At 42.2% G+C, this 27,640-nt stretch overlaps 1 protein-coding gene across 2 annotated transcripts in view; it reads right to left on the reverse strand.

Annotated features, from left to right (window-relative positions):
* Positions 1–27,640, reverse strand: part of RNF43 (ring finger protein 43) — a 74,771-nt gene that overhangs the window by 14,476 nt on the left and 32,655 nt on the right. For both annotated transcript variants that reach the window (XM_060203817.1, XM_060203816.1), the window contains 4 exons: positions 10,450–10,572; positions 2,530–2,604; positions 2,285–2,416; positions 1,268–1,372 (listed from right to left, as the gene is read on the reverse strand). In XM_060203817.1, the coding sequence (XP_060059800.1) occupies positions 1,268–1,372; positions 2,285–2,416; positions 2,530–2,604; positions 10,450–10,572 (435 nt within the window). The remainder of the gene's footprint in view (positions 1–1,267; positions 1,373–2,284; positions 2,417–2,529; positions 2,605–10,449; positions 10,573–27,640) is intronic.

The following is a 27,640-nucleotide window of genomic DNA, read 5'->3' on the forward strand; positions in this document are numbered from 1 at the left end:
TAAATGGCAGTTATTCCACTCTTTTAAAATGTTTAGTCCAAAAATCTTGATGCCATTATTAACTATCCTCTTCCTATACTCCATGATGAATCTACTAGTATACCTGCTGGCTCTCAAGATTAACCCCAAACCTAACTAATTCGCACAATTCTCACTGTCACATGCCTAATCCAAGCTACCATTATTGTCACCTGGATTCTCCACAACCACACCTGAATTGCTTTGTCTGTATCCTGCTTTGCATCCCTGTAATTTTCTCTCATTACAGTGGCAAGAGTGATTAATCATACTGAAAGTTTAGTTTTATCATGCCACTCTCCTTCAGCTCAAAACTCCCCACCCCCACCCCCATGGCTCTCATTTCACCCAGAGTGAAAAACCAAGTCCTGACCATCATGCAAACAGCCCACGATACTGCCCCTGCCCTCAGACTCATGCTTTGCACTCTTTTCCAGCCATAGCCCTTTAAGTTCTTCCCAGGCTTGGGAATCGGGACCAGCGTAAGGATCCCAGTTCAAACCCCTGGCTCCCCACCTGCAGGGGAGTCCCTTCACAGGCAGTGAAGCAGGTCTTCAGGTGTTTATCTTTCTCTCCCCCTCTCTATCTTCCCCTCCTCTCTCCATTTCTCTCTGTCCTATCCAACAATGATGACATCAATAACAATAATAATAACTACAACAATAAAACAACAAGGGCAACAAAAGGGAATAAATAAAATTTTTTTTTTAAGTTCTTCCCAGGCCATCTGACACCCTTCTGCCACAAGGGTTCTGCACTCACTGTTCTCTCTACCTCAGTCATTTTCTGACTCCATCTTTGCAAAGCTACCCCCTTGCCCACTGAGGGTCTCTCCTATAGTGGCATCTCCTCACTGAGGCCTTCCCTGGTCTTGTTTTTAAAAAGCCCTGTCCCTTTTGTATTCCCTTCCTTCCTTTTCTGTTTTATTTTCCCTTGTCCCCAGCACACGCTATAGATTTTACTCATTATTGTGTTTATTATTTGTCTCTTCTTGCTAGTGTGAAAGCTCCATGAAGAGAGGGATCCTGTATTGTCCTCAGTACCTGGAACAGTGCCTGGCATATAGTAGGCACTCATTCTGCTTGCTGAATGAATGAGTGAATGAGTCTGTGGAGCGAGGCTACTGAAAGCCAATAAAGTCAGGTATTAGGACTTGAGGTGTGCACTGTTTCGTGGGTATAAAGGCACCAGCTTTCCTGTCCACTCCTGTCCACCACCACACCTCCACCAGGGAGCCCACCCTGCTCACCGATCTGTTGTGGCATGGTCGGCACCCGAAGCGCAGAGCAAAAGCCAAGAGGATGACAAAGATGGTGCCCACCACTGTCAGGAGGATCCACACATCATAATCTGGCTGGGGGAATGAGCAGAGATGGAAAGGATTATTCTTCTGCAAGGAGCCAGATAATCTGTGAAGAGATGGGGAAGCCCTGGAGATCCATGAAGAGCTGGAATCTTCCAGTGTCAGGGATGAAGGGTGGGGGGAGCCTGTGGGTGGCTTAGGTAGCCCCTCTCTGCCTATGGGGACCCACAAGAGAGTGCCCTCGTGAGGTCAGCTATGGGAGAGACTTTCTGAAAGCTGGTATGCTTAGGGCAAAATGGGGAAGGGACCTCTACAAGGTGGGCGCTGCCTCATGAGTAGCTGGGTGGCATTACTAATCAGTAGAAAGGTGCCAGTCAGGGCCCAGGGAGCCAGAGTTTCTCTATGTTTCTGCTTTTCTTTGCCCATGAAACCAAAGAGCTGAAAACAGCTTATAAACTCAGTTATCTTGATCCATTCATTTTGAAGATAAATCAGGGGTGGGGATGGGGGGGGGACTTGTTCAGAGGCGACACTATTGATGGATGAAGTTGAACTAGAGAGGGTTTTTTTTTTTGTTTTTTTTTTTTTTTGCCTTCAGGGTTTTCACTGGAGCTCAGTGCCTGCACCACAAATCCACTGCTCCTGGTGGCCATCCTTTTCCATTTGTTGTTGTTGTTGAATGGGACAGAGAGCACTTGAGAGAGTAGGCGAGAAAGATAGACACCTGCAGACCTGCTTCACCACTTTCAAAACAACCCCTCTGCAGGTGGGAAGCAGAGCTGGCTAGATCCTAGATCCCTGTGCCGGGTCCTTGTGCACTTAACCCAGTGCGCTACTGCCCAGCCCCCCTAGAAGCCCCTTTAGCTTTGAGAGACTAAGAGCACTTTTGGTGCGAGTTGCCTGAAGTCTAAGCAGGGTTGAAAGTCAGTGCTGGGGCAGGGTCTGGAGCGCTGCTGTGCTTACCCAGGTCGGGGGCTCCTTCAGCTCAATCCTCACATGGGCCTTGCGGTTCTTGTATACAAACTCCATCAGTTTCTCAGCATCATGACCCCAGATCAGCACCACCGGCCACGTCAGCCCCAGGGGCTGCTGCAGCTGCAAAAGGGAAAGCACCCAGAGGAGTTGCTGTGTCCCACCTTCTCCTTCCCCTTCATAACTTTCTCCCTCCATCCAGCCCCCTCCTCACATACCCCAGGGTCCCTGGATACCTGCTCAGCAGCAGCTCGATCCTCAGTGATGTCAAAGAGGACCGCACTGGCTCCTCGTTCCCCTGCCATCCTGGCCTGTGAGGGGTGCACAGGAGAGGGTCAGCTGGGGCTAGAGAAGGGCATCTCGAACACTTGCCAGGATTTCACTCTCACTGTACCTCTACACATTCACTTACGAGAGGTCAGTGGGAATAAGATGCCAGCTCTGCCCTGAGCTCACCCAGGCCCTACTGCTTTCAAAGGACAACATTCAGCCCTTCCTTTTGTTGTGGAAGGATTCTCTAAAAGGGTTTACTGAGAGGGGGGAGGGGGAGGGATAAATGAGGCACAGTCCCTCCCAGCCAGAAAGGCAGAGCAGTGGTAGAGCACGGAACTTGCATACCTAAGGTCTGAAATGTGAGACCTCAGATTTGACCCCCAGTACCGGACATGCTAGAGTGGCTCTAGTTCTCTCCCTCTCTCCTCTTTCACTCCTCACATGAAATAAATCTTTACCCTTCCCCCCCCCAAAAAAAAAGGTACAGCTCCTTTCCTCAGGGTTCTCCTGCTTTGACTTTCTGCTCTGACTATTCTGCTTTGACTAGGAAGTATGAGAACAGGACTGGAAGGCGACCAGTTCCCAGTACAAGAGACAGTGAACTGGAAAATGCCTTTAGGACAGATCTGGGTTTTCTAGGGTCCAGCTCTGCCTGACAAGTCTCTGAAGCACTCCCCCCACCCACCCCCACACACATACTCTGATACCCCCCAAAACCCCAAACCTGGCTCAGGCAAAGTCCACTGGCAGAACCCCAAACTCAACCCATCTTGTGGACTCTTCCTGTCCACATTCCAGTCTGCCAATTCCTTCTCTGGCTCCAACTCAAAGACTTAATGGAGTCCCTGTCCAGTTGCCCTCCCTGACCGTGGCACTGTGGCAGGGTGGGGGCTTGGGGGGTGGTGGTGGCTGAGGGGCTGTTCTCAAAGGAACACAACTATGCACATGTGTTTGCTAAGGCTCAAGAGCAAGCTTTGAGGGGGGGAGCAGAATCTAGTCAAGCAGGCAGAGCCAGAAAAGAACAAAAAGCAGGAATCTAGGGGCTCTGTGTGAGGGGTAAAAGCAGATAAGAGCTGAGGGTGGTGTACAAGCAAACAAGACATGCAAGAGCAAAACAACGACAGACAGACAGACAGCTAGACAGACAGGCTTCCCAGGCCTAGAGTCAATGCTCCCCACCCCACACAGCCACTCTACAACCTGCCAATCCCACCCCCAGCAAAGGCTTCTGGCTGGGATCATGCCCCATGGGGGTCTGCTGAGTCTCTGGGGCCTCCCTGCTGGTACCGAAGGAGTTAATCCTCTGCAAGTAGTGGTGACAGGAAGAGGAGCCAGTGCCTGGGCTTACTCACACTCTCAGGGCTTTGATCTCTGCTTCCCTTCCCGGGGAGAGCCTGTTGGGGCAGGTCTCCTGCCAGGCAGGCCTGGGGAAGACTCCTTGCTCCCCAGGTGGCAGTAGGGGGAAGGGGCCCCTCAGAACCACCGCCTGCAGTGGGGGAGGCTGCAGAGAATGGGAGAAATGCAAATGGATCCCCATTTTGGTTTGAAGACAAGGTCCTTTCCCTTCTGTCTTTCCCCAAGGAGCTAGGCTGAGCCCCTGACTAGCACCCAAGCCCAACCTAGGCCCAGGCTCGCCAGCCTAATGGACTGGAAATGCAGAGTTGCAGAAAGACATTGCCAAGAAAGAAATTGGAGGTCACATTCTTTATTCCCCCCACCCCCACCCTGCATTTGATCCCAGAAAGTCCACCCTTAGGTGACCCTAGGGGAAAAAAATTTTTTTAAATAAATAAATAAAAGTTCTGCAATTTTCTGAACCCTTAAACCCAGACAGGGGTGGGAGCAGCCCCAGGGAAAAATGAAAGGGAGTCTTTGCTAATCTCATAATCCAGGGATTTTACAGAGGAGAGGGGGAGGTCAACATAGTAGTTTATGGAATTGAGGCTCTAAGATCCTTTACACTGCTACTGCCAGTGCCTCATGTTTCCCATCTCCAGAACTAGACCTTGGAAGAGACGCAGTCGGCCTGGAAGAACAGGAGGAGAGAGCACACACTTCCTTCTCGGAAAAATTTCTGAAGTCCCCTGTCCTCTGTCTTTGAAGAATTGGGGTAGGGACAGTAGAAAGTAATTACCCTGACGTGCAAATACCCCAGCTCATTACAGCCCATAATTACAAAGTTGTAAATGTGATCAAAGAACCCAGAGAGTTGGCCAACAGGGAAACAAACAGGACTTGCAGGCAGTAGGTGTCTGTGTCCAGAGTTCTAGGAATCAAAAGGCAAGATTTGAGGCTCTGATAGCAGTTGACTCTGGGGCTATTCATATTGCCCTTGTAGTCCACCTGCACTCATGAAAAGTGGGAGAGAGAGAGAGAAAAAGAAGTCAGCTCATCCAGGGCCTGGAATCTAGAAAGCAGGTGCTCTAGGTAGCAAGAAGGGCCTTTAGAAAGACACCCAAAGACCTCTTTGGCAGCTGCAGAGAACCAGCCAGACTCCTGGAGACAAAAATCAAGACACCTAGACTAGAACAAGTGGCATCGTTACAGAGAGAGCAGTGAGAATATAAGCAAGTCTCTGACTCCCAGTCAGTAGCTACACTTCTCTGGGCCTTAAGATTCTCCTCTCCTATGTATCTCCTGTTTATCAAAGATTGAGCACCCACCATGTGCCCTGTGTACCAAGCCAGGGAAAGCCAAGCCTTCCAAAACAGTTCTTAATCATATTGTAGAGGACCAGAGAGCTAGCTCACCAGGAAGGGCATATGTCTTGCTATGTGTGAAGCCCAGGTTCAAACCCTGGGTACCACATGGCATAAGGGAAAGCAATGGAATTGTGCAGGAGCAGAATCCCAGTGATAACCTTGTGGCGAAACAACAACAAAAGATAAAAGTGAGCTGCAGGGAACCCAAGAGGTTGTGTAGGGGGTAGAGTACCAAACTTGCATGGGTGAAGTTCCCTGTTCAATTCCCAGCATTGCATGTGCCACAGCGATGCTCTCTTCCTGTCATTAATAAACAAATACTTTTTTTTTTAAGTGAGCTGAGGGTAGAGGTAGGGGTGAAGGGAAAAACAGCAAGGACAACAAACATCAGCATCCCCTCTCTGTAAAGCACTTCCATGAAATGTGATATGGAAAGCATGTGAAGAGGTCCTTTCTTTGTGCCAGTGGGTGGGTGGGGGGAACTTCTGCTGCTCCTGAGCTAACTGACTTGAATTAGTCAGGAAAGAGGTGGGGGTTCATCTAGGCTTGAAAGCAAAAGCAGGAAATAGAAAGACAAGTCTAGTTTGTCCCTTCTGTAAACTTGGAGTCAAATAGGACCAACTTCATTGGCTTTTTTAAGGACTATGTAAAGCTTATTCACTCAAAGTCTTTATAGCTCCTTGCACAAAGTGTTCCACAAGTGTTAGTTATTGTATCAGCTATTACTTTGTGCATTGTGGACATGATTTTATTTGTTCCTCTTCACAACTCCCTAAGACAGTTTATCAGTCCTACTTTTGAGATGAGAAAGCCAAGACTCAGATAGACTTGTCTAGGGTCACACAATGAAAGCAGATTTCCCACAGAGGGCTCTACACAGGCGGTGTCTGGTTACCAGGCAGTGATCCCCATGGAAAGAAAGGCAGGGCTTATACCCAGAGCCAGTTTCTTCCACCAGCCAAAAAGCCGCAGCACTAGTTCAGGCATGAAGTGATAAGGACCTGGCTTATCACAAGAATAGCTGGAGAGCTGTTAATAAAGAAACAGAAACCAATTTGGGTAACTGAAGAGAGGAAGGGTGGTGGTGGTAACAGGAGTAGAACTATCCAGAAGAACTATGGTGGTGGTTCAGATAAGATTAAGAGAGATAACACACAGGGGGGGCTGGGCATGGTACACCCAGTTAAGCGCACACAGTACTAAGCCCAAGGACCTGTGTAAGGATCCAGGTTTGAGTCCCCAGCTCCATACCTGCAGGGGGATACTTTGCAAGTGGCAAAGCAGGTCTGCATGTGTCTATCTTTGTCTCACCATCTCTACCTCCCCCTTCTCTCTCAATTTCTCTCTGTCCTATCCAATAAAAATGGGGTGGGGGTAAGGCCACTAGGAGCAGTGGATTCATTGTGCCAGCATGGAGCCCCAGCAATAACCCTGGAGGCAAAGCGGGGGTTGGGGGGAGAACACACTCACCAAAGGATTGAGGGGGAACCAACCAACCATGCCATAACAATGTGGGGATGGCAATGACAACCCAGTGATGACTGCAAACACTTATTTAGTGATTGTTGTCTTTGGTTGAAGGCTAAGAGTTTCCATCTGTACTCATTAATTTTTTTTTTAACTACCTAATGGTTTAAGCCCCATCATTATTCTCCTCTTAGGGGTGAGGTGACTGAGCCTTACAGAGGCTATTCTGAAGGGCAATGGAGGAGGCAGGCTTCAGACAGTCTGGCTCATGAGCCCCAGCTCTGTCCATGGTGATGGCACCACTGACACCAATAGGCCAGAGCTGATGGATTGGGCTAAGCAGTTCCCAAGTGTTTCTCCTCCAAAATAAATAAATAAATAAATAAATAAATATAACAACATCACCATTCATTTACCCTATATCTCCCCCTGATCCATATTAAAATGGTTATGCAGGGAAAAAAAACTTTCATGCCTGAGATTCCAAAATCTCAGTTTCGATCTCTTGCACCACTATATGCCAGAGCTGAGCAGTACTCAGGGGATTTTCTCTCTCTCTCTCTTTCAGTCATTAAAGTAAAACTATATATATATATATATATATATATATATATATATATATATATATGTTTATTTATTTATTTATTCCCCTTTTGTTGCTCTGGTTGTTTTTATTGTTGTAGTTGTTGTTACTGATGCCATCGTTGTTGGATAGGACAGAGAGAAATAGAGAGAGGAAGGGAAGACAGAGAGGGGGAGAGGAAGATAGACACCTACAGACCTGCTTCACCACCTGTGAAGGGACTCCCCTGCAGGTGGGGAGCCAGGGGCTCGAACCAGGATCCTTATTCCAGTCCTTGTGCTTTGTGCCACATGCGCTTAACCCACTGCGCTATTGCCCGACTCCCAACAAAATAATATTTTTAAAGGAAATGAATATTATAATCAAAAATGTTTTATCAAATATTTGAGGGGCTGAGTGATAGTTTACCCAATAGAGCACAAGTCTTACCACATGTCAAACCCTAAATTCAAATCCTGGCACTACAAAGCAGCAGCACAGCACTGAGGGAACTCCATGGATGGTGGAGCAATACTCAGTATCTCTGTCTCCCTCTCCTTCTCTCTCTCTCTATCTCTGAAATAAAAAAAGATGAAAAAAAAATAGGTCTGAGATTAATAGAACTGCACTTAAGTGAGAACCTGGTACCAAAAAGAAAAAAGAAAAAATATTGATAATGCATTGGCCAATGCAAACAGTAAAAATATACAAAACACTGTTGCATCTGTTAAATATAGTTCACTTTGCCATGCTATAATTTATACACAGATCTGCTCTGCAACAGGGAAGTTCAGCTAGAACGTCCTTAGTCAGGTCAAAGGATGAGACCTGAGGGAAGCTTTGGACATGACTGATTGGAGAATGTGATGCTAGTGCAGCTCCCACAGAGCAATGTGTGTGTGTGGGGGGGTGCACAGAGTAAATGTAGGGGCTTCTGAGAAACTGTGAAAAAATGAGCTCACAGGGTAGCAACCAAGGCACTCTTTCCAAGCCCTGAAGGTGCTTTGGTTTTGCTTTTGTGTTTGTTTAGCTCAGGCACTAGTTGGCATTTGATGAACATTCTTTTCTTTCTTTTTTTTTTTTAACTCTTGGTTCTCTTTTATTATTTTCTATGCTTATAATCAATACATCAATTTTGCAATTTTTAATATCATGTATTGCTTTTGATCTGGATTAAGTGTTTACAGGGTGACTTGAATGTAAGTTTAAAGGTTGGACTCTGAGAAGACCAGAAGCTTACAAAATTCTCATAATACTAAAACAGTGTGACAGTGTTATACATTTATTAAAATGTAATGTCAGGCAGAGGGTAGATAGCATAATGGTTATGCAAAGAGACTCTCATGCCTGAGGCTCCAAAGCCCCAGGTTCAATCCCCTGCACCACCATAAGCCAGAGCTGAGCAGTGCTCTGGTTAAAAAAAAATTTTTTAAAGATGTAATGTCAAACTCAAATATATAGCATGTACTTTATATTACAATGTGGTAATATAAATATATATATGTATGCTATTGGGTTGTCTGAAAAGTCATGACAATGAACATTATTTTCATCACAGTGATCACTGGGATGGGAAATAAAAGCCCCATTTTATGGAAATAGACATAAAGCCCCCAAAATGTCAAGTACTTTCAAGAGCACTGACCATATACTTCCACTGTGTAAATGTCTTGCTTTCTCTACAGGAGTGTGGTCCTCAGGCAGTGAGAAGAAAGCCCTCTATGTGGATATATCCTTAGAGACTGTCAAGTGATCGCATATATACACAATCATATACTGACACAAGGTTCCCCTTGATCATCCCATGAGGTTCCATAGTGGATAAAGCACTGGATTCTCTATAATGAAGCTCTGGGTTTGATCCCCTGCATCATATGTGCCAGAACGGTGCTCTGGTTCTCTCACCCTCTTATAAATAAATAAATAAATAAATAAATAAATAAATAAATAAATAAATAAATATCACATGTTGCTTAGAACTGCAAAGGACTTCTGAAAGCTGCCCCCAACTCTACCCCACCCCAATATTACATCCAGAAATAGCCCAGACTTGAGAATCTGGCAGCTTTGGTTCAAATCTCAGCTCGTCCTCTCCTTATCTGTCACCTAGACAAATTAAGTTTTCTGATCCTCATATGCCTCTGATGTCAAACTGAGAACAATAATGCCTAGGTTTCCTGGTTGCTGTGAGAAGTAGATGAGATAATGTAAAAAAACAAACAGACAAAAAAAACCCTACCCCATACTCTACCAGACACATGGCAAGCACCCAGGAAATAGTAATTAACGTGAAACCATAGTTACAGGTATGAATGTTCATACAGGGCCTGTATGTGAAGTGACAGGCCATGAGGAGGTATAGCAAAGCAGAAAGCCTATGGCCAGGAAAAGCTGGCAGTTGCCACCAGCTCCAGCAAGTGGAACCCTATGGAAATGTGAGGTCACAGGTTTGTAATTTTGGAGGAAGAATGTGCAATTGTTAAGTGCTGGGGCCATGTCTTGTTTCTGCTACTCTGGCACAGATGTCCGTATATACTTCTGAAAGCTGGAATAACCCCCCGGAGGAACTCTTTGCTCCAGTGCTGGGCATCAGGAGGGTATTAGCAATTTCCAGGTGATGGAGACAAGACAGGGTAGGGATACATGGCCTAAAAGATGCTAAAAGTTTTTTGTTTTTATTTTCCCTTTTGTTGCCCTTGTTTTTCATTGTTGTTGTAGTTATTGTTGTTGTTATTGATGTCGTTGTTGGCTAGGACAGAGAGAAATGGAAAGAGGAGGGGAAAACAGAGAGGGGGAGAGAAAGATAGACACCTGCAGACCTGTTTCACCGCTTGTGAAGCGACTCCCCTGCAGGTGGGGAGCCAGGGGCTCCAACCAGGATCCTTACACCAGTCCTTGTGCTTTGTGCCATGTGTGCTTAACCCGCTGCGCTAGCCCTACTCCCGATGCTAAAAGTTTTTACAGGTAAGTGATTATTGGGGAAAGGACAGAGGCCTGAATTTCCACCTCCCTGAGACCAGTCATGGGGTTGGAAAATCTGAGTGAACTGGACACATCACTCTTAGAAGACAAGGGGACAGAGGCACAGGACCTTTTCACAGTCTGGATTTGGGTGAAGTTCAAAGTGGGTGTGGCATCAAATGTGAATTTACCTTGCTGGCCAGTGATAGGCAGGGGCGAGGGGCCCGTTGGGGACTCTCCAACTTCACAATACTGATGAATCCAGGCTCCAGATTGTCATCATCACTGGCATTGCACAGGTACAGAGGGTGGGACTGCAGAGAGAAAGACAGGATGAACCATGACACCCAAGGAATTCTCTGCTATTTCAAGCAGGTTTCAGACAGCAAGAGTAGGCATTTTTATTAGATTGTTTATTTGTAAGCTAATTAATAAGCTAATAACCACTAACTGTCATTTCAGGGATGCCAGAGTCAAGGATAAATGGGAGGGGGGGCACAGAGAGGGATACAGGGTGTCCAAAAGAGAGATCTAAATGAAGAGAAAGTTGCAAAGCAGCTGTGACAAGTTTCAAGCCCTGGTACGCTAAACTGGCCAGATGCAGAGGTCTCTCACCTCCTAATTCTACCTGCTCCAAAGACCACAGGCTAAGAACATACATGTATGTTCAAAATCTTGCCTTCTGTATCCTACATCTATATCCTCAAAATCTTGCCTTCCTTCCATGTTCTCCAACGACAGTACAGGGTGCTGAAGGGCTTTCTGCCTCCTAAGGGTGACTCTCAGGCAGCTGCTGTCCTATAAATGCATTTGGTTTCTCATTCAGTACCACTAGATTCTCTCAGTATCTCCCTTTGCTCCTATTCTGTGCTCACCCTAGCATTAAACAGGATGATGACAGGGAGAAGAGACTATTTTGGGATAAGATTTGGCTAAGAGTTAAGCTCCAAACAGCACAAAGTTAGGAGCTCATTGCATCTGCAGGAATGATGCCGAAGGGATGGAACCAGTTCAATCCATCTGCCTTGAGAGTATGGCAGGTTCAGTCGAAGACTCCTGAACTAACAGCTATAAAAGATGGAAGCAGAGGAAATAAATCATCAGTAAACTTTTCTGGCATGCCAGGTCCTTTAGATGCTATCTGACTAAGAGGTAGGTGTGAGAAAAATACTTGAGACCCAAAGAAGTTAAGGTCACACAAAATTAGAATTTATCACTATCTAACTCCATCTTCTGGAGTTATGGAAGTTCAGATGAATACAGTCAGTCTTACATTGTCCATGCTAATAAAGATGATGATGACAGTTTACATTTATTGAGTAAATACTGTGGGTTAGAGGTGGTTCTAATACATTTGTATGCTAACTTTTTTCATCCGCATAACAACCCTAAGAGGTAGAAACTATTCTTGTCTCCATTTTAAAGATGAGGAAATTAAGACACCAAGAGAGTAAGGACTATGCCCAAGATTACACAGTTGACACCAGAAGAAGTAGGACAAGGAACACAAATAATAACAATGATAAAAAAAAACAACAACTATTTGACTGTTAATACGTAATACCCCCTCTCTACTCATGACCAGGAAAAGTTGTCTGCCTAATTATATGTTCCTAATGCATAAAGACCCAAACAAAGTATCTGAAATATTGGCTATGACCACCAGCATTTTGACCCTGACCCTCTTCTTTCATTCTGAATGAGAGGCCCCAGCCAATCCCATGGCTTCAGTTTTTACATAGGTGTTCTTGAGTCCATATGTGCAGACCTCTTGTATCTTTTTTAAACAATTTTTTTCTTTATTGGAGGATTAATGGTTTACAGTCAGCAGTAAAATATAGTAGTCTGTACATATGTAACATTTCTCAGTTTTCCATATAATAATTCAACCCATTCTAGGTCCTCCTCAGCCACAATGGTCCAGGACCTGAACCCTCCCCCAACACCCCAGTGTCTTTTACTTTGGTGCAATACACCAAACCCAACCCAAGTTCTGCCATGTGTTTTCTTATTTTGCAATTTCTGTCATTGACTTAATAATGGTCAACAAGATTGTGGGATAAGAGGGGTACAATTTATATAGTTCCCATCACTAGAGTGTCATATCCCATCCCCTCCATCGAAAGTTTCTCTATTCTTTATCCCTCTGGAGTACGGACCAAAGATCTCTATGGACCTCTCGTATTTTGTTGAAGCTCCACACCCAGAAATCAAGCAGGTAAGGGTTGAATTTTCTACCTAGTGAATATTAAATGAGACACCACAAACAGCATGCTCAAAACTGATCTAATTATTTATCCTTCAAAATGAATCCTCTAATGTTCCCTATTTTAGGGATTAAAATAACTATCTACATATTACCCAAGTGAGATGCTGTCCTCCAAACATCTCTATCTCCTTCCCTCCTACTACCAAGCCAACCAATCAGCAAACTCTAACAATTCTACCTCTTAAACATGTCTCATGTGTCATCTCTCCTCTGTTCCCACTATGGCTATTCTTATACGGCCCATCAACATTGTTATTCCACTTTACTGAAATTAACTCTTATCTGGAGTTCCCTGCCCCATTAGTTCTCTATACTGAAGCCAAAGTGGTCTACAATGTTAAATTGAGCATGTCACTCTTCCATGTTAAGCTCTTAATAGACCCCTTTCTTGGGATAAGAGCTGCATGTTTAAACATAGTTTAAAAGGTTCTGCCAGTTTGGAGGCATATGTCTTCATGCCTTGTCTCACATCTTACAGCCTCTTCCCATACTTCTTCCTCCATAGGACCCCATTCTCAGAAACAACTTGTTTCATGTACCCAACCACTTTTAGAATTTGCTGCTCTATCAAGATAGGTTAGAGGCTTCTTCTCTGGGTCCCTCAGTGACATAAGGCCATTAACATGACACCTGACATTGATAATTTGGGTTAGGCAAGAGATCGTAAGTAACTCACTTGTTCTGTTTACAGAAACTATTATAATGGTTAAGGAAAACTCATCATGATCCAGAAAGCCAAATGACTTGATGGCCTAAAAGTTCAGTCTACCCTTGTTTCTGCTTGTCTTTCTTTCCTTCAAGGCAAACAACAGAGTTTACAAGGAAGAAAAACCCATCAAGATTCAGCAGGCCAGATAATTTGATGATTTCAAGGGCCTATCCAGTTTATCCCAAAACCCACCTCCTGTTTTCAAGAAACAGATAAGACAGAAGTTTCTAGCCTCTTCTTTTTGCCTGTGTAAGTATTCTTTAAAATGAAGAAGCAGGAAGTTACAAGAAACAGGGAGGCTGAGTTGAGTATTGTTCGTGTTTAGTCACACATGTAAACAGCAACATAACTTTCCCTTCTCGTTTTGCACAAGTTGGTGTGACAGTGTTTGGCTTCCTGTGGCACCAAACCATAGGCTCATGTTTATCTTTAAAATGGCACTGCACCACAGGGAGAGGCACCCCAGTAGAGCCTCTCCCTTTATAGCCACCAGGACATTCTGTCAAGAGGTTTAGGCTGGCTGCTCCCTCCTTGCCACGGGACCATCAGCTCTTGGTCCACATTAGCTTCATTAGCACCCTGTACTAACTGCTTGTTTCCTTCTCCCCCAAGCTACGATGTACCTTCCCTGCCCCTTCAGTGCCGAATGAATACATAGTGGGTACTCAATCAATACAACCAGAAGACTGACAGTGAGCTATAAAGACAACATAATACATACCAAAATTCTGACAGTGGTGACTCTGGGAAGAGAATTAGAGGATAGTGAAGACATACTTTGGTGTTTTGATTTGATACTTGAATCATAGGATAATACATTGATATTCTTTTTATTGTTGTGGAAGAATGAGAGTCATTTATATTGTTCTTTTCTCTCTTCCCATTCCAAGAAGGTTGCTCCACATCCTATTTCCTTGACTTGGGAGATATTCACCAAAAACAAATATTGCTAAAGACAAGACCTAACATTCAGGATTTTGTGAAAGACTAAATTCATTGATAAAACATGTATGTCTAGAGGGCAGAAAGGAGTGTATATGGGTGGAGGAGTGCAGAGTTCCCTAGATTCTTGAGGTGCGGGTCAAGAAATGTGTCCAACTATGGGGATCTGCAGCCCATGCTTCGGAAGGGGCAAACCCTGGCAGGCAAAAGACGACGCATCTACATGGACTTCAAGGGAACACTTGTGTTGACTAACATGGACAAGTAACAGAGGGAGTCTTTTTAGGTAGATCAGTTTGCATAAATCCCTAGGACTTTTGTGCTTTTTCTGTGCAAGGGAAGCTCCTACTCATTTAGTGGGCTAGGGCCTTGAAGTCAGATTTAATTTGCTAACAAGAAAATAAAGTGCCACGATATTTTTTGCATAATCAATTAGTGATATGAAAACTACACTCTCTCCGCCTTATTTTCTGTTTTATGAGAGTTTTTCTAGTATCCTCAGATTAAACACACACATTCTCATTCACTCAACTAGGAAGCTGTTCATTATTTAGCATGGCAGTATTCGTCTTTCTTGGGTGTAATACACATGTTGCCTTTGGCCCCTTCCTCCAGCTGGGGAGAGAGTTCTTGAGAAATAAACAGATGCAAATGCATCTCTGTCTCCTTGGGATGCAAAATCACCTAGTAAGGAAGTTGCAAATATGATCTGTATGCTGATACCAGGAAAGGGTCAAGAGAAATTGGCTTGAAGAATCAGGAATGATGTTCCGAGGGAAGATCTGTGGAAACTTGGAGGGCTTCCTGAGAGGTCAGAAGATGGACAGTCCCTGTCCCACATGCTACATTGAGTGGGGCTTGCTCTCATGGTCCAGGTCACTCTGCCAGAGGACTCAGCTTTAAATACATGCTTTTATATGTATACATAAAGAAATACTTACTGCCTTTTGACTGCTGCATTTCATATTCTGTTAACTATGCTATCTTTAAAACATATTTGTTCTGATTTATTCCCTTCCTTCCAAAACAGACAAAGGGATCATGGGCAGGCTGGGTGATGGTGCACCCATTTAAGCACACATAGCACTAAGTACAAGGACTTGCCCAAAGATCTGGGTTTGAGCCCCTACTTCTTACCTGCAGGGGGGACACTTCACAAGTGGCGAAGCATGTCTGCAGGTGTCTAGCTTTCTCTCTCCTTCTCTATCTTGCCCTCCTCTCTCCATTTCTCTCTGTCCCATCCAATAAAATGGAAAAGATGGCTGCCAGGAACAATGGATTCATAGTACCGGCGCCAAACCCCAGCGATAACCCAGGAGGCAATAAATAAATAAAATTTTAAGAGTGATAATGGTCAGTTATTTAGCCATGCTGAGCATCATGTTCCTCCTCTTCACAATGGGAACAGAAATGCCTCCTGATTGTTGTGAAGACTTGAGATAATGTATCTTGTACAGGACACCACACTCACTGAAGGTGAATTAAATGGCAGTTGTTTTTGTTTTGTTAGTTTTTAGATAGATGCAGAGAGGTGGAAAATCAGAGAAAAACTGCAAGAGAGCACATCATCCAAGCTTCCTTCAGTGTGGTGGGGGCTGGCCTGAAACCTTGGTTGTGCACACAGCAAAACAGTGTACTATCCAAGTGAGCTATTTCACCAACCCTGTAGAGGCTTTTTACTTGTTTGTTTGTTTTTCAATTGCATCTCTAGTAATAAAATTCCTCCTTACTCTTGGAAAGGATGAAGCCCATTCTGAGTGCTTTTCCCCTGGAGATCAACAGTGCCTCTGAAGGCCAGTGCTCCACGGGCACTGTCTGGGACACCTCGTTATCCACTGCCACTTCCCTCCTGGACTCAGCCCTTCCTCCGAACCCCACTGAACAAGCTCTTCCAGTTCTCAGTCAGACTCCTTCCCATGAAGGTGGCTATGTGATCTCATTACCTCCTCACAAAGGGCATTCCAGGGCTCAACTGAGCCCCGAACTTAATGCTGGTCTTAGTTTTATCCATGGCATCGCCTCCTTTTGGGGTGTGTGCTTTTTGCAAGCAATTCTTTAATGTCTCCTATTTCCCAGCCACCCTCCTCCCCCCACCTCTGCTGCAATAATCTTAGTTCTGATTCCACATACAGACCTTCACCCAGGCCTTGGACAGGTAACTTTACTGCCTGCTACAATTTTGCCTTTGTAATCAGGAACATTGGCCAGACATCAAAGGCAGCCTTCTCCCTATTTCCTCTTTTCAGATTTTATAATCATTCTTTCCTGTGCAACCTCCATTACCTGAACTTAGAACTATCTGGCTTTTATCTCAGGTAGCAGGACACACCAGAATCATAAAGGCAAGCTCCTGTAGCTTGGGGGTTGGGAAAAAGAAACTTGACTTGGACTTGTTGCTTCCGGCTCCAAGCAACAGAATAGTTTCTGAGGTCCAATTTGGTCACTTTGCCTTTCATTTTTAAAGGCACATACTTATGTCTACAGGTTATATCCTAATAGTGATTGTTTCCGCAAAGATTTGAGAAACCTTTAAATTGTGTTCCCATCCTTACCTTAGTCAATCACCATCTCTTAATTAACTGAGAGGCTGGGGAATTGTGAAGAAGAGTTTTCCTTTATCTATTTTTGTTAAAATGTTTTTACAAGGGGAATATATTCATGGTTGTATCATTTTTAAAGATATGGTGAGAACAAATTTCATAAGGCCAGAGAAGCATGACCTTGGACCACCTAACAGGGGAGGACTTTGTTTGTTGCAAACAAGAGGATGCATGGATGGATGACAGAGGCTTCCAATATTCCTCACTTGATCTAGAAACCATGGGTAGGGGGTGTAGGGAAGGAAAGAGTATACAAAGTGCTGGTGAGATTGAAATGATGTGCCACATCCTAACAGGAAACAAAGTGACGAAGTCCGAGAAGAAAAGCTGAGCTTGTGAAAGGTTTAGTCCAGGACTTTGCATACTGCAGGTCCGTAGTATTTGGTGAAAGAATAACTCAGTTTGAATCTAGATGACACACAGTTTATAAAAGAGTTGTGAATTGCTGACAGCTGACTCTGGTTCATACCTGTATGGGACTTTTAAAACTTGCTTTGTTCAAATAAGGAATGTAAGATTCGGGTTACAGGCTGCCTGTGGTTACACAACTAGTTAAAGGAGGCTGAGGAGGCTGAGGTCTTATTCAGTCCTTTGACTTCTCTGCCATGCTGCCTCCAGATGTACATGCTGGAATGTACTCTGTGTCAAACATTACCTGAATACTGCACTACGTGGATGGAAGGCTTCAGGGCCTCCATTTCTAGAACTTAAAACTTTGAGCCATTCTTAGCAATAAGGCAGGAGCTTCTTTTCCCTCTGGGCCTAGGCTCTTTATGCCCCCTTCCTTCCTCTTCTGTATGGTTTATCTCATCTGCTTTCCTAGCCACAACAAAGGCAGCCAGTCCCAGACATTGCTCAGAGATGCTTTCCCTGAAGATAGTCCCTATTTGTATAGGATGTAAAAGGTGTGTCCTCAAATTAGAGGTCACAGAAGCTCAGACCCAGATAGTGGTCATTCATCTTGACTACCATTCTCACTGTCTTACCTCACAGTAAAGACTTCATTTTTCAATCTTAACATTCAATTTAAAAAAATTTAAAAACCTATTCTGTCTCCAATAGTATCTGAGTTTCATGCCATAATGAGATGTCTCGAACCCACACTGGCCCCACACTCTGACATTTTTGTGTAGGTGCTTCATCTGGTCACAAGCAGAATCATAAGTAAGAAGCAAAAAGAGAGCAGATGGAAGAAAGTTGACTATTTTAGTTACTCTGAAACAAACAAAAAAGTAGATTTGTATCAGAGAAGGAAGCTTATTTAGCATTAAGCATTAATTAAATGGAGAAGGGAAAATATCTCAAGAACCCAAAGGTAGACCTTTTGTCCATTATATTACCATTTAAGAAAATGTTTTATCCTGACTCAAACAACAAAGACCTCTAGTTACAAGGCATCAGAAAGATACTCATGAAATCATGAGCAAAGCAGAGGAAGCCCAACAGATATACTTTAGCTAAATCACAGCTTTTCGGACGGCTCTAAAATAGAATCTCAAAGTTGTGAAGTTCACAAAGGTCAACACCTCAGAAGATACTCTAGTTATGTGGTTTGGACTCCTTTACTCCACCAGATGATGAACTCTAGGCTCAAACTGGAAAGAATCCTACTAAGTGACTTAGGAAGTTGGCACAGTGTATAGTTTTGAATTCTCAAGCATGAGGTCCTGGGTTTGGCTTCTGGCATCACACTTGCCAGACCAATGTATCAGTTCACTCTTTCCTCCTCTCCATTAATCTCTCTCATAAATAAATATTTTTAAAAGAATCCTACTAAGAGGTGCTGAAATATCAGTTGAGTTCTGCTTTTGATTAGTGACCACTATTCCAGAGAGATTCTTCCCTGACCTCCATCCAGTAGAAAATAACCACTTAAGACCCCTTGTGAAGTTAGGTCTCATTCAGAAAGGTCCTGTACTAAACAACTGAGGTCTTGAAACAAGTGGCAATATTGCTAGGAGTAACATCAACTCCTCACATTTCCAAGCTAAGGGTATAAAGGAGATTCTGGCCAGGGTCCTTTCTAGACATAACCTTAACTCTGCCCACCATGAGGTAGTTAGTCAAACTCTCACAAATACTAAAAGTGAACCTAGGGTTTGCAAACAGCCTAGACTCAATCTGCTTTATGATTATGCTATTCTTGGTTTTAGTTAAACTTTTGCCCGAGATGGTAGGGACTTAGCTTGCTAGAAGCAAGTAGTGCTTGTTGGCAAGTAACTACCTAAGCTATGATTGCTTAAAAAGCCAAAGACAGTCCTTTGGAGGTGGGGAACAAACAAAGAAATGAAACTTAAGGGAAATTAGATGATTTATTTAAATATGCAAAAAGGAACATCAAAATTGCCAACAGAACTACTAAAGTGCGTTAAATTTGATTAACACTTTTAAGAATGTGAAACAGAAAAATTAGAGAGATTATTATGCATATATTCCATGTCTTTCAGGCCTAGCCTAGTCTTCCATTCAAAGGGCAGGGGAGTTTCGAGCTACAAAGTGCCCTATACTGTCTTCCACTAATGATTTACTCTAGGGTTAACAAGTTCTTTGAGTGTAGATATTATATCTATATGGACCAGATCAACTAAATTAGATTTTAATTGAGTGAGGATGAATTTTGTTGTGAGAATGAATTAGATTTTGTTGAGTGAGGATGAATTTAAGCTATAGAGTTTGCTTGATTCATCTCAGACTCCTGCAATAACACACAACATTGTATTTACTTTGCAAACTGGAAAAATATGGAGCATGGGTCTCTGCTTCCATAAACAGTAGGGGGAATATATGAGTGGTTGCACTTAAGAAAATATATCAGGAAGAGAAAGATAAAATTATTCAAGCCATCAGCCAATTCAGATGCTCAGAGTTCCTCCTCAGAAGCCACTAGGGGACTGAGATCAGGCCAAGGAGACTTCTGTTCAGAAGAGCAGCAGTCAGGAAAGGCTTGTATTGGAGACAGCCCAGGACTCCAGCCTGACTGCTGACAGCCCTTTGACCACAGCTCTGAATCCCTGTCCATGGAGTGGCCCTGGGGAAGAGGCCTGTTTTTTGTGTGTGTGTGCTTTTTTTTTTTTGGGGGGGGGGTACTGTTTAATGATTTGCCAGCAAAGAACAAGGCAAACAGACTGCTGGCAGCTGCTTGGATGCAAAAGGAGAGTAGATTTTTATTCCCACCCACAGTGTAGTCCTTCTAGGCAGGGGATAAAAGAAAAATTGAAAGCCTGGAAAGGATTGCCATTTGGGGCTTAGTATTTCACTGGGTCTCTATGGATAGTACCTGGGTATCTTGGCACTGGTGCCAGTTGATATTTCCATCCTATGAATTTTTTAACAATTGCTAATATTACCTTTCACTCCTAGGAAATGAAGAGTAAGATTTCTAAGTGACTTCTGTGGCAGAGTACTAGGCAGTAAAAGGGACTGAACCAGAAAAACACAGTCTTTGCTCTTAAGAAATCACATTTATAGAAAAAGCCATCTAGTTCCCAGCTAAAGTCCTTTTTCCCCTTAGAACTTTTCCTGTTTCTTTTACAGTTGTAGAACTTCACCTGCTCCCCATAAGACAAACATCCAAGCCCTACAGCTTTCCATCCTTTTTTGCTCTCAGGCTCCCAACCCAATCCAAGTTGGGTTCTTCTCTAATCATCTGACACATCTTTATTTCCCAGAATGAAACACTTCCCCATTTTGCCCCATATATTCCTCTAAAACTATATACTCAAAATTCTTAAAGAATACTTACCTATTAACAGATAGCTTTATTATACTAGTGTTCCATGATGAACACCACTCTTAACCATTTCGTCCAGTAGAATGCCTGGTTCTTAGCTGACATACAATATTCCTTCTCATAAAGCAAAGACTGAGCTACCTGAAATCAGAGACTAGGCTTTAGTCTTCCCTTAGCATCAGACCAAGCAAAGAGTAGATGTTAAGATGCATGTTGAATTATCTATTTTAATAAACATATGGGAAATTATAATAATTTTGTGGTTGCCTTGTCATTTAACCAGGTCTGATTACATTCTGCTTTTTTCATAAATCTTCTGTATATTATATATAAACTTTAACGTTAACCATTTTAAGTATTTTAGCAATGGGAAGTTCTCTTTCTTACTCTTCAGATCATCCCTAAGTCTCTATTATATAGACTCAAACTCATTTCTTTCAAGGAAAATCTACTTAATAAACTATCCCCAATTACTCTGATTTTCCTCAATATCAATGAGCTGAGTTAAGTATAAGCCCTAGTGGGAAAGAAAGCATTTCTCTATTTAAAAAAGTGAATGGGACAGGGGTAGATAGCATAGTGGTTATGCAAAGAGACTGTCATGCCTGAGGCTGCAAAGTCCCAGGTTCAATCCCCCACACCACCGCAAGCCAGAGCTGAGCAGTGCTCTGGTGTTTCTCTGTGTCTTTCTCTCTCTGCATCTCTCTCAAAAATAAATAAAATACTTTAAAAAATTAAAATTAAAATTAAAAAGTGAATGGCTCCTGCTCTCAAGGGACCACAATCTGATTGTAGGTCTATAATCTGTTATGTATGTGCACATGCACTAGGGTCTCCACACCATTTGTGTATTATATATATTATTATATGTATTATATACTCTCTGTGTATATATAATACATATGTATGTGTGAAATATATATATATATTGAATAGAATACCAAATTACTCTTATCATATTGCTTTAAAGTGCTCTCATCTTTTCTGGCCTTTAGTTAATCTCCCTGATAGGATGGGAAGCTCCTCAGAATAGGAATTTTTAGAGACTATTAAAAATAATTTGGGGGGGCAGGGGTAGATACCATAATGGTTATTATGCAAAGAGACTCTCATGGCTGAGGCTCCAAATTGCCAGGTTTAATCCTCCATGCCATCATAAGCCAGAACTGAGCAGTGCTATGGTAAAATAATATATATATATATTTAATTTTATTATATTTATTTTCCCTTTTGTTGCCCTTGTTTTTATTGTTGCTGTTATTGATTTCGTTGTTGTTGGATAGGACAGAGAGAAATGGAGAGAGGAGGGGAAGACAGAGAGGGGGAGAGAAAGACAGACACCTGCAGACCTGCTTTACTGCCTGTGAAGCGACTCCCCTGCAGGTGGGGAGCCATGGGCTGGAACTGGGATCCTTATTCCGGTCCTTGCGCTTTGCACCATGTGCGCTTAACCCACTGCGCTACTGCCCGATTCCCCAATAGTAATATTTTTATCCTTATAGAATTAACTCAGACTCTATTGTCTACCCTCAAAAATATATAAACACACACACATACAACTTCAAGCCACAGTGCTGGAAAAATGTCTCTAGTGAACTTCAGTTCTTACCAAGATTTTATAAAGATTTACCTGGATCAATGATCTGTACAGAATAAGTCTAAAAGGGGTAACCCAGGAAGCAGCACAGTGGCTAAAGTGACAAGCATGAAGTATCAAGTTTGATCCATAACATCTTATGTGCCAGAGAGATGTTCTAGTTTTCTCTCTCCATTTTTATTAATAAATTATTAAAAATTGGGAGTCGGGCGGTAGCGAAGTGGGTTAAGCGCACATGGTGCAAAGTGCAAGGACCGGCGTAATCCGGGTTCAAGACCCCGGCTCCCCATCTGCAGGGGAGTCACTTCACAAGTGGTGAAGCAGGTCTGCAGGTGTCTCTCTTTCTCTCCCCCTCTCTGTCTTCCCCTCCTTTCTCCATTTCTCTCTGTCATATCCAACAACGACGACATCAATAATAACTACAACAATGAAACAACAAGTGCAATAAAAGGGAATAAATAAATATTAAAAATAAATAAATTACAAAAAATAATTTAGAAAAAAGGAAAAATGATCTAAAAGGGCCAGAAAAAATAGCCTGCTTAGGTAGTGTGCTGCTTTGCCATGTGTGCAACTCAAGTTCATGCCCAGCCTCTACCAAAAGGAAGAACGCTTCAGTGCTATGGTTTCTTTCCCTTTATCTCTGCCTCTCTGTCTTAAAAAAAATAAAGGAAAGAATACTAAAATAATACACAGAAGATATAATAAAATAATAAAAGGGAGAAAAATAAAAGAAAAAGAAGATATCTAAAATATCGGAGTCGAGTTCTTTTTTTTTTTTCAGACAGGGTCTACCCTTTCCCCCTTTAATAAAATGAAAGATGACTTCTATTTTTCTATGTCTCCTAGAGATGGAGAAGTTGTTGTATCTGAGGCTCAGATTTTAAGAGATCAGTGAAGAAGCCATGTGTGATCACTTTTCTTTTGGGAGCTTCCCAGCAGCTTGATCACACTTCAGTCTGCTCAGGCCCTGAGGGTGTATGTGGGCCATCTCATTCCAAATATAGTTCTATGTTCAAATATTCCAAACATCCCTTGACTTGCTCTTTGTGAACTATGAGTTCTTTGTTACTTCCTAGTTGCTCAAACCTCTTTATTTTTCTTGCTAAGCGGAGATGGTAAGAGATAGGAAAAGATAATCAAAGTGCTGATAAATGGAAGAAGAGTTTTCAGTTATCAAGCTGGCTCCCCTGAATAGAAGTTCCTGTTTGCATTTGTCAGGCGACTCAGGGAGGTGCCCATCACTAGACTGAGTGGGTAAGGGAAGTACTTAGAGAGTTAGGGAGGAGAGCCAAATTCCTGGGTTGAGAGTTCACAGGGCAATGAGGATCAATAGCAGCACTCTTGATTTGTACACTGTTATCAAGGTACAAAGCAACACTACCCTTTGTCCTTATTTTTATTCTGCTAATGGAGCCTTTCAATAATTAAGACTATTACTCAGCTTTGATGTTGCATTTTATATTAGCAAAGTGTTTTATAATCTGTCATTAGCTATTTTATTCTCCCTTTATTACCACCCATTTCACAAGTTAGGTTGAAGAAACAATGCCATGCATATTGGGCTTGCAAGCAGGAATTTCGAATTCTGGGCATGATCTCATGTATAATGAAAGGAGACTTGATGGACCACAGAAAGAGTTACAGAGTAAAGGAATAGAAATACCAAAATCGTCTACGGACAGCCATACCACCCTGAACACGCCTGGTCTCATCTGATTTTGGAAGCTAAGCAGGGTCGGGCCTGGTTAGTACTTGGATGGGAGAAATACCAAAATCACGAGTCTTCTTGGGAACTAAGTATCTACTCTTATTAGGGCAAGACCTGACATTTTTACTTTATTTGGCTAGCAGTAAAAATTAGAGCTCTCAATTGCTTAAATTTAAAATGTCAATATCAAACATAAATAAAAAGATGTATCTGAACTTAATGGTGCCTGCTGCTTCCTAAAAAAAAAAAAATGATTTGGGTCAGTGAAAGCTCACTTGGGCAATTTGTTGCTTTGCCCTGTGTGCAACCCAGGTTCAAGACAACCCCCACCATATTGAAGGATGTTGTGGTGACTAGTATCTTTCACTCTCTATATATAAAATAAAAAATGAGAACAGTTTTTAAGAGAAAGCAAAAAGAACAAGAAAGAAAATGGATTGATGCTAAATTACTTTTGATCTGCTGAATACCTTAACACTCCCCAATTGTTTGCTGTTCACGAAATAATTCTATTTCTCCCACTTCTGGCTGTTCTTCATTTGTTGCTTCTTTCTTCTCATCTTCCTTCTCTCATTTAAACACAAAGACATAGTTTCTGATCTCTATTACTTGTCTTCTAGGGTTCTTACTCACTAATATCTTCAATTCAAAATTTGTCTCAAAGTTAATTTTGTTATACTTCAGGCCTGTTAGACATTGTAATCTTCCTGGTACCTCAATCTCAAATAAAAACAAGTCTATATGTCTTTTCCTCCTGCATATCCTAAACAAACAACCACTCCATAACTTGCCTACTTTTTGTTAATGGAACTATTGTTTCCCTAGAGATCAAGGCCAAGTAGCTCAGAGTTATTATGAATCTTCCTCCCTGTATCCAATCACTCAGCCTCATCTTTGTAAACCTACTTTCTATGTCTATGGAGTTTAAACTGTTACAGCAGACTTCAAGCTAGATTCTTGTTTCCTAAAGTTCTCTCTATATGTCTATAAGAATCTTCCTGGGAGTCAGGCGGTAGTGCAGCGGGTTAAGCGCACGTGGCGCAAAGCACAAGGACCACAGTAAGGTTCCTGGTTTGAGCCCCTGGCTCCCCACCTGCAGGGGAATTGCTTCACAGGCGGTGAAGCCAGTTTGCAGGTTTCTATCTTTCTCTCCTCCTCTCTCCATTTCTCTCTGTCCAATCCAACAACGACGACATCAACAACAAGGGCAGCAAAAAGGAAATAAATAAATATTAAAAAAAAAAAAAGAATCTTCCTAAACATAAAACAGATCACTATTATTGTCCTATTCAAATTCCATCAATGATTCTCTACTGCCTTCTGAATTAAAGCCAAACTCCATAGCCTATAAAAATCAAGGTTTCAGTGTTCTGCGCTGGCTTTGGAATGAGACAGTCTGGTTTCACATTTCAACTTTGTCACTTATAAAGTATATGTGAATTTGAGAGAGTGACCTAACCTCTTTAGTACTTATGAAAAAAAAATAATAAAGCAGATGCTGTTACCACTCAAGAAGATCATTGTAGAGATTAAAGAAAAAAAGTATTGCACATAGTATTCACTTAAAAAATATATTAACTCATGGGTGAAGGAGGAAGGGGACACCCACCTAGCCAGCCAGATCAGCCAAATCAACCCTGGCGATCAATGGGGTGACAGATGTCACAACCAGATCACCCTCACAACCTGCCGGTGTCTTTCTCTCTCCTTCTTTGTCTCTGTCTTCTTCTCCTCTCTTGATTCCTCTCTGTCCTATCCAACAATGATGACAGCAATAACAAGGGCAACAAAAGGGAAGAAATAGCCATAGCCTCCAGGAGCAGTATATTCACAGTGCAGGTACCAAGACCCAGCAATAACCATGTAGGAAAAAATATATATATATAAAAAAAAATATATATATATATATATTTCCTTTCTCGTCAACCTCTTCAGTTTTATTCCCTATTCTATAGGTTTATACTATACTTCTTGTCTAAACCAATCTAATACTATTCACTATTATCTCACATTCTCTTGGAATGTCTAATACTCCTATTCTGTTACTTATTAAATAACCCTTACATGTCCTTCAAAGGCAAATGTATATGTTTATATTCTTTCATGAAGACTCTCCTCTTTACTGAATGTAGCAATCAACATATTTGTACTTGCTGTCTGGCACTTTTCACTTTCCGCTTTATTTTCTTATCTTCTAAATTGAGGAAAGGAGTGTCTTTATATCCCACATAGTACAGTATCCTAATATAACAGACAAGTATGTGCTGAGTTAATGTTGAAAGGTTGAGTTTTTGGTCTCAAGAGAGTCCATTTGTTTGTGATTCATACTTCACACTGAGAACTCTTTAAAGACAATTTCTGGCTGGATATCAGAATTTCAAACAAAAGAGGAGCTGAGTCAGTCTAGGATTAAGTTCAGTCCTAGTTCAGCCAAGAAGAATTGTCTAGACCCTGTTCCTGCTTGAGATACCATGATTTGGCACTCGTATGGTCTATAGAAGCTTATTTGAATAAATTTAGATGAGAACATATTCATATAGGAGTAAGCAAATAAAAATGTATGATACCTATCAAAACCAACCATTATTATGTTAACATGACTTCATTGTTTGAGAAAGAAGTTCCCAAAAGTCATTTGGTTTCATAGGTTTTGAATGTGGTTCAGTTAAAAGGTAATCTTACTCTGGCTTTTATCCAATCCATTTCCTCTTGGCCTAGATAGCAAATGGGTAATTATATGACATCAGCCACCATGGAGTAACTGAAACATAAGGTGGCTTCATGGTGTCATATACTATGGCACCAAGTTTCTGAATCATCAACCACAGGTGCATCCACTCTTCTCCCCCAACTCTAACTCTATAAAAACCATTTTATCTGATTTGCTATTGACACAGTGACTACATTTAGGCCCTGAGCACTTTTCTTTATTTCTTCTAAAGTGTTTGTTCGGGTGGGTACTTCTGTGCAGATGCTTATAAATGAGTACTTACGATGCTAGAATAATCACTCAGTCATCAAATAATGCTTTCACCTTTAGATAGGCTTACCTCAGAAAGTAGCAGCATATCTAATTGTTAGCACACCTACCTAAAATGTTTCAGAGACTGAGCTCCCTTTTATAGTTAAATACCTAACTAGTGAAATTGCTGTCTGTCACTAAGTTGATTCCTAGTTTTTGCATTACCAGGCTTCTTCCAAGAATCATTTTTATCCCTGAGATAGCAGTAACTCCAATTTCCCAAAACCTTCATAACAATGAAGACCAATAACTAACTACAAATGTTTTTGGTCACAAAATGGAGAGTAACTTGATGTGACTATTGAGTGGCTGGCTACACATGGAGATACTTCCCCATAAATACATCAGAGTAGGCATGAAATATAATAGATACATGGTAAGTATTTTATGAACATTAATCTTCTTGTCATAATTGCATAAGTCCTGCCCAGGAGTCATGGTCTTATCGGGGAGGTAATAAATATGCATATAGACAAACTAAATGGTGTTACCAAAAGACATACAAAAAGTGGCACAAGCGTCATCCTGTGTAGTACAGCCAATAGGTCCTGCACACTTTGTGAGGAAAATGATCTTAAGCCAACCCTTAAGACAGGATTTTGTCTGGTTCACTGACATCTTGCAAATGGATTTGTGGAATTCCCAGCACCAAGCTTGGGGGGGGGGGATAACATACACACACACAGACACACACAATCAGGTGAGAGAAAAGGTAGGGAGCTTGAGCAGTTTCTCTAGAGGAAAATGTCTGGGACTGAAAATAGATCTTCAGAGATAGTTTGGAGAGCTGACATAGGGTCAA

The sequence above is a fragment of the Erinaceus europaeus genome, chromosome 12 (genome assembly GCF_950295315.1).
Source record: "Erinaceus europaeus chromosome 12, mEriEur2.1, whole genome shotgun sequence".
Lineage (NCBI taxonomy): Eukaryota > Metazoa > Chordata > Mammalia > Eulipotyphla > Erinaceidae > Erinaceus > Erinaceus europaeus.